Source organism: Rhagoletis zephyria, unplaced genomic scaffold (genome assembly GCF_001687245.7).
Source record: "Rhagoletis zephyria isolate East Lansing unplaced genomic scaffold, Rhagoletis_zephyria_1.1 Rzeph_scaffold_01589, whole genome shotgun sequence".
NCBI lineage: Eukaryota > Metazoa > Arthropoda > Insecta > Diptera > Tephritidae > Rhagoletis > Rhagoletis zephyria.
Window position 1 is genome coordinate 18,495 of NW_016158673.1, and position 7,652 is coordinate 26,146.

At 34.3% G+C, this 7,652-nt stretch overlaps 1 protein-coding gene across 1 annotated transcript in view; it reads right to left on the reverse strand.

Moving 5' to 3' along the window:
- Nucleotides 1–2,836: 2,836 nt before the first annotated feature.
- swm (Zinc finger protein swm) overlaps nucleotides 2,837–7,652 on the reverse strand; it is a 92,327-nt gene continuing 87,511 nt past the window's right edge. The window contains exon 5 of the mRNA XM_017618269.1: nucleotides 2,837–3,900. Coding sequence (XP_017473758.1) covers nucleotides 3,661–3,900 — 240 coding nt within the window. The 3' untranslated portion in view covers nucleotides 2,837–3,660. The remainder of the gene's footprint in view (nucleotides 3,901–7,652) is intronic.

Here is a 7,652-nt window from a genome sequence, read left to right on the forward strand (position 1 = left end):
TCTGCGTTGGAAAGACCAGGTGGAGAAGGACTTGGCTTCACTTGGCATTTTCAATTGGCGTCAGTTAGCACAGAAGAGAAATGACTGGCGTGCTGTTTTGGACTCGGCCAAAATCGCTTAGGCGGTTACAGCGCCAAATAAGAAGAAGAAGAAGAATTTATACTATTTGTTACAAAAACAGTTTACTGGCAGTGGGAAAAAGAACATTGTTTATTCCAAAAAAAAAAAATATTAAAACAAAAAATGTGATAAAATTCATATGAAGAAAGTAATATTCACAAAATATTTCTACTTATGAAAAGTCTAACAAAATATAGGAAATAAGTCGTCTTTAATAACTGCTCAAAAAATTGGACATAGCGCCTTTGTATGAATAATAAACCGTATGCTTTTTAGTATATTGAAAACATTGCTGGAAAACCTTAAAATGTTTACATGGAACCATAGCGCAATAAACAGGTGAAGTAATAAAACAGCTTTCTCGCTTTATTTCCTGTCATTCGGCTGCCTTATAGTCAATTTTTAAAGGCAATTTTTCAAATAAGCCAGTGTCAAAATCTTTTTCTCGCTCTAATTACATCACCTGGTATAATTCCGCCATGGCATAGAACAAACAAAATTTGCCGTTCCTGTTCGCAGCATATAACACAGAGAATATTGTTTTGAGTTTTATCTTCAGTTAAAACTTCTGCATTATCATCACTGGTTTCACCAAATCCGAAATGTGGATTTCGTTTATGAAGACGAAGCGAACATGTGGTACGAAGTAGTGATGTAAAAGTGTGTAAAATTTTACCTACTCTCAGACTTCTAAATTTGAACGTATACTCGATACAAGCAGGTGGGATGAATAAACAGGTGAATAATAAAACAGCTTTCTCGCTTTATTTTCTGACATTTGGCTGCCTTATATTACGTTCAAATTTGGCCTCATTTAACTTGTGAAATGAAAAAAAGCTTTTTGCAAAACACAATCGTTCACATTGAACATTTGGAGTTAATTTTGACGGATTTTTGATTTCAAATAAAAATTTAAAAAAATATTCAAAGTCAATTCGTTGTGTTTCAATTTGTTTTGTGCGAATGTCTGCTTTATGATATTATTGCATACGGATTACTTAGAGACTTTAAAATGTTTAGTTCGTATGCACCATTTATCTCTGCGTACGATAAGACCTGATGGAAATAACTAATTACCGCTTTGGCCTCTTTTTTGGTGGGCAGACATGCATACAATTTTGATAGTCTTTAATTTTTAATATTTTTGAGAATATAAATTTTTTGAACGCGGGCGTGTTAAGTGAAAGCTTTTGGGTCTTTCTGATTAGCCGGAGCAGACAGCTTTCTGATACAACTCTGCGCTGAACTGGTTTTCAAACGAGTTAAATGACTTAACTGGTTCAAGCCCATTTAACATGTTTATCTCGTCAATTTGAACGTGGTGTTATAGTCACATTTTATAGGCATGTTTTCAAATAAGGCAGTGTCAAAATATTTCTTCTCACTCTAATATTACTTCACCTGGTATAATTCCACCATGGGTAGGGTGCATGCAATAACACCTTACGCAATTATTTCCATTACTTGGACATTAAAAAGCAGTTTCAGAAGTGAACTAGTGTCATTTTATTATTATTATTTTTTGTAAACGGTTATAATGCCCCCAGTGCATAATTGCGAAAGGAGGTGAGGGGGCGGGGGACGCGAGCGCGACGTCGAACGCGGCGCGGGGTGGCGCGCGAACTCGGTCCGCCGCGGTGCTGGGCACTTTCAAAATTGTATACTTACAAATCCGTCCATTTAACTTGCTCATGTACTACTTTTTGTCAAATTTAACTGGGTGACTACCTATATATGTGCTTTATTTTGCTTTATTACTCAATTGTTAAGTTTATAAGTTGGTGTTATTGCTCAACGAGAAATGTAATAAAGCAAATTTGTGTTATTTCACATTCAATTGGGTGTTGTTGTTAACATTTACAAATCAACTTTTATTAACCCATATGCAATGTGGGTTTCCTTTGTTTGGTAATGTGTTAAGTCATATTTATTGTATGTAGTTTTTTATAAGGTAACAAGTAATTTTTAAGCAAAAAACAAATTCTCATATAAAAATTTATGAGTACCGTTAATTTCTTCATGATCCAATGATCGGATCTAAACCAAATCAGTATGGGACCACCTCTGAGGTACCACCTTTCCTTTAAACATAGAAATCGGTTAGCGTGGTCTAAAGTTATGCAGTTAAATACATAAAACAATACTTCGACGAGTTGATAACCTCCTCCTTTTTTTGAAGTCGGATAAAAAAAAATATAATGGTTGCGTTTTTTTCTACATTCCAGATAATCCCATTTCACAGCCAGAATAAACAGAATGCGTTTGAAACATATGTTAACATATCATCAGGAACGTTCTCAAGAATAAGTAAACAACAAAGTTTATTCCAAACGTTCAGAATTAATAAAGAAATACAGCCAATAAAAAGTATTTGACGTTTTTTTGGCTGAAATGATGATTTTTGGGGCAAATTGACGATGTTTCAGTGAACGATTTCGGCAACGCTGGCTCTATCACACATACAATCTCACTATTCTGCCGACTTCGTTTTCCCCTTCCGATAACTTTTTTCCTCCGCGCTTGCCTAGCCCCGCTGTGCAAAGCTTTGCCCGCGCAGTCGCCCGCGACACATATGTGCTTTTTTGGGCATCCCTATCCTAAAAGGTTGCTAGAGCAACAAAAAGAAATTTTCGGGGGAATTTGGTTTTTGATATTGTCTTTTTAACTACATATATATAGAATTTGTATCGTATGAATTATAACAAAAACGCAGAGGTTTGTGAAACTATTAGCGAATGCTATACCATTATTTATTTATTTATTAATAATATGTATGTATATAAAAGATGCCATCATCTTTTTATTTGTTACAGTAAAGTTCTTTAAGATTGCTTGTTTAGGATTGATTCAACATGAAACTCTTAACTAATCAAATTGCATGAAAAAATAGTAAATTACAAGGAATTTAGTAACAATACAAAGGTTAATTCATACAACGGCTGTGAGTGGTGGATAGCATTAATTTAATTGAGTAGAATTGCAGGTCTTTTATAATCCTATCACTATCGCATACTCAAATCTGTAAATATATGTATAATTATATGTATATAAGAATATGACTCGCTACCTACAACTTGAATATGTATTACATTTTGTTATATTGTAGATGAATCGTATAGGTAACCGCGGTATTCATAAACTCTTTTATACATTTATGGACTTTTTGCTTTTATGCCTTTGACTTGATTATAATTTTATTTATCATTTTAGTTCTAAACGAATCTTGTTGTTAACATACCTCGTATCAAAGCGGATATGTGTTTGCAAACAACTAGATACAGAATCTCTGTAAATAATTAAAGGTAAAGAATAATATCGCAAATATTCGACGCCGCGCCGCGATATGCGTTAAATAAATCGGAATTTATGTGAGAAATTTAATTATATTGGTTATAACCATGATTCAGATTCAAATTAATTATCATGTGCTAAATTTTCTATTTACTTATTTCCGTTATGCTGAGGTCGTCATATGACACTGTTTTAACTAATATAAACACTAAAGCAACATCAAACTATAGACTCAGCGGTTTTCCGCGATCAGCGTCGCCAGGATCGATCCTCAGACTCCTCATCTTCCTCTTCGTCCTCAAGACGGAGTTCAGGTAATGTTTCCCCAGTAATTTCCGAATCATTAATATGTTTATCACTAGTGTTGGGTGATGTGACCAATTTGATAGGTTCCAAAGTATTCGACTTTGCATCTTGATTAGCTGATTTATCAGTAATAAAAGCTCCCGGATTAGCCGCCGTTGAAGATACGACCGGTGCCCAGGATATCTGTTTAATAGAAAAAAGTAGTTTAAATTATCTTATTCGGTGTTTAGTTATAGGAAAATATTGTATTGAACTAACAAAAGTATATCATTCGCATATTTACATAACCGAAGCTCAAAGGGGTTTAACTAAACATAAATTAAATAAAACTCGACGCAAATCGAATTGAACTGCCCTTAACACAGTAAAAAATGTTCGAATGTTCGTTCTAAATTTAGTCGGAGTCTAGTGGATAATACAAAGGTAAAATTATGATTTTCAAAACACATGACTGTCCATATCCTGACGCTAGGCGCACACTACATCCGATAGGCTGCCCGATTTCGGTCGAACAATTTAACTCCCAAAAACTAATGCGCACACTTAACTAGAATATTAGCCGAAGGCATTTGTACGCACAAATCAGGTTTGCATTTCAGTTTTGAAAGCAGTGAAAACTTTTAATACATTTTAATAGATAAACTCTAAGGCCCCTATTATGAGTTACATTCGATCTTCGACTGTGGTCGAAAGTGCTGGTCGAACGAATTTTCATTTGGTATTATGGCGCTCATTCGATGAAGAATAGCGCTATTGTGAACTTCGCTCGTTTATGTTGTTCACAATAGTATATTTTTCACCGCTGAGAAGCTTTGTTTACAAATCGAGCAAACTAAATAGTGTGCTTATACATATTTATGTAAATTTGTGCAAATTAAAATGAAATAAAAAAGAAAGCAAGTTTATAAAAACGTGGTAAAAATTAGTACAACGAAGTTCTGGGCTTCAACGATTCGTCAGAGGATGAGAGTTTAGTGAACTGACCAGGAGTAGTAAATGTTTAAGAGAGTTTAAGTGTAGTCTTTAAAATATATTTTGACATAAAATATATTTAAGAAATTTGTCTACAGATTTACTAAAAACTTCCGACTGTCTAAAGAGGATAACCAGCGAAGATCGAAAATCGAATGCAACTCATAATAAGGGCCTAAAAATGTAATTTTAGAGAGCATTTTTTTTTTGCACGCAATTAGTTAATTTTTATCGTAGTCCATTTTAGTACTTTTAAGATGACATCGGCGATAAATACAAACATGCTTGAATTATTCGTCACCAGCGTCCGGACTTTGCTCCGATCGGAGTAGATTTACTCCGATTTCATTTTTAAATTTTAAATCTACTCCCTACTCCGCTTGACTTAAAATATGCTCCGATTTTTTTACTTTTTTACATTCAGAAAATATTACAAAATAATATGGTAACTTCTTTAATTTTTGCTCAATAGCTTCTGTGGCAACCACCAAGGTTTTGTAGAACAGGGTATAACAGAAGTTGTATCTTTTACTCTTTAACATTCCTTGCGGCATCACTTTTTATTTCCCAAAGCAGGAGATTGATTGGTTTACATACAGGGATATGAGAAGAAATGAAGCAATTATAAGATTGTAATTTTTAAATCCTTTTTGTTGTATCTTCAAAATTCCAAGGCGAATTTAATAAGGTGGTATTAGCGGCGAATCTGAATTTTTCGCCATTACATCAAAATGATGTGTTTGTTGTAATTCATACCATATGAATATCTGCGTATAATTTGTGAGTGTAATTTTTTACTTATATGCTAACACAACCTTATTAAATTCGCTTTGCAAAATTCGCGGAAATTCATTTCGCCAAAAATAATTCAACGCTATGCTGTTTGCGCGGTTTTTGGTCGATCTTGGTTACAAGGTAAGAAATACAATAAAAATCACATTTTTAATTACTATTGCACATACATATGTATATTTTCAGATTGACGACAATATTAAAACGCCAGACAGTGCAATAAAATACCCAAAAAAAAACAAAGCTATTTGGAAGAAAAAAAGGCCATGGTTGAAAAATGAAAAACGTATCGCATACTGCAAATTATGCAAAAAAAAAGAACTTAGCAATAACGTAAATCATTTGGATCGAAAGGAGGAGGGTAGTAAAAATCATGCGTGTTTATCAGATCTCGTGGAGAAGAAAATAAGAATGCAGGCCAAAAAGGACGCAAATCTACAAAGGGAAGTGACTACGGTAATGTACTACGTATCAAATGTTTTACCTTTTACTACAATGGACACAATACCTAATTTATTTGCTGTATCTGGTGGCGAGAAAATTAGTTGCTGTGCGAAAAAAGCAGCAGCGTTGGTCAGTCTTATTTCTACTTTTACTAAGAACCAGATATAAAAAACCTTAGAAATAAGCAGTTTCCTCTTATAATAGACGAAAGCACAGACATTTCGTCTAATAAATGTCTTGTCTTAGTTGCGCGATATTTAGAAGAAACAAATATTAAATACGTGTTTTTTGGGATGATTAAACTAGAAGACTCAACGGCGGACTCAATGTCAGGTACAATAAAAAAGTATTTCTCAAACCTTCAAATTCCCGGCCAAAGCTTGATCGGCTTAGGCACCGATAATGCCGCTGTAATGAAAAGTAATTTTCGAGGCGTGCAGGTACAGCTGAAGTCATTAAACCCTAACCTTTTCTATTTGGGCTGTACCTGCCATTCCATTAACCTTTGCGCTAAGGCTACTTCAAAATGTATTCCTTTTGAAACGGAAGTGTTGGTAAAGTCAGTTTTTAATTTTTTCGCTCATAGTGCGAAAAGGCAAGCTGAATTTAAAACGTTCAAAGAATATTTAAACGTACCGGAATCATCTTCATCTTCATCATCTTCATCATCATCTTCATCTTCATCTTCATATTCACCTTCGTCTTCATCTTTTTCTTTATCCTGATTTATATCTTCATTCTTTTCTTCATTTACGTATTCACCCTTTCCTTCCTCGTTGTCTTTATATTTAGGTTTCTTTACTTTTATTCTAATCTTTGCCTTTATCCCTTTCTTCTTCTACATATTCAACTTTACCTTCTTCCTTGCATGAATCTTAATCTTCATAAATCTGATTCCTAAACTGCTGCTTAGCAGATTTTTTTAATTAAGTATCAATATTAAATCACACATTGAGGAGGCATTTCCGCCCCAACCTTGTACATGTACGGTATTAGTATTGGTGTCACTTCGAATTGATTTTTTCGCGTTATGTTAAACCAATTTGAAATTTGAAAAATTGCCTGCACATCAGCATCAAAATACCTTTCTAATTGTTTATACCTTAGAGGTATAGTTTAGCCGCAAAAGGGGTGTAAAGGAAACATGATTGCCTATTTATATATAAGATAAGATACCAAAAACCATAAAACATACGGAAACATCATTGTATTGCAATATATTCGGGGTCTTCATCAAAAGTGATAAACTGATTTAATTATCATTTTATCTCGTTTATCGGAAGTTTATCAATTTATATGAGCGCCGCTATTATTTTATATTTCAGGGTGTGGAGGAATTGGGTGTGGGAGTTACTTTGTTGTGAATTCAGGTGTGGTGGGCTTAAGAGGTGTGGTGAGTTTAGGTGTGGTGAATTTAGTTTCGGTGAGCTGAGGTGTGGTGAATTATGGTGTGGTGATTTTAGGTGTAGTGGATTTAGGTGTAGGGAGTTAAGGTGTGGTGAGTAAAGGTGTGGTGAGAAAGTTGAGGTGTGATGAATTAAGGTGTGGTGAACTAAGGTGTGGTGCATTTAGAAGTGGGGAGTTAAGTAGTGGTAGATTGTGGTGAATTAATGTGTGGTGAGCTCAGGAGGAGTAAGTTTTTAAGCGGAGGTGAGATGAGTTATCTTCATCTTCATCTTCATCTTCATCTTCATCTTCATCTTCATCTTTATCTTTATCTTTATCTT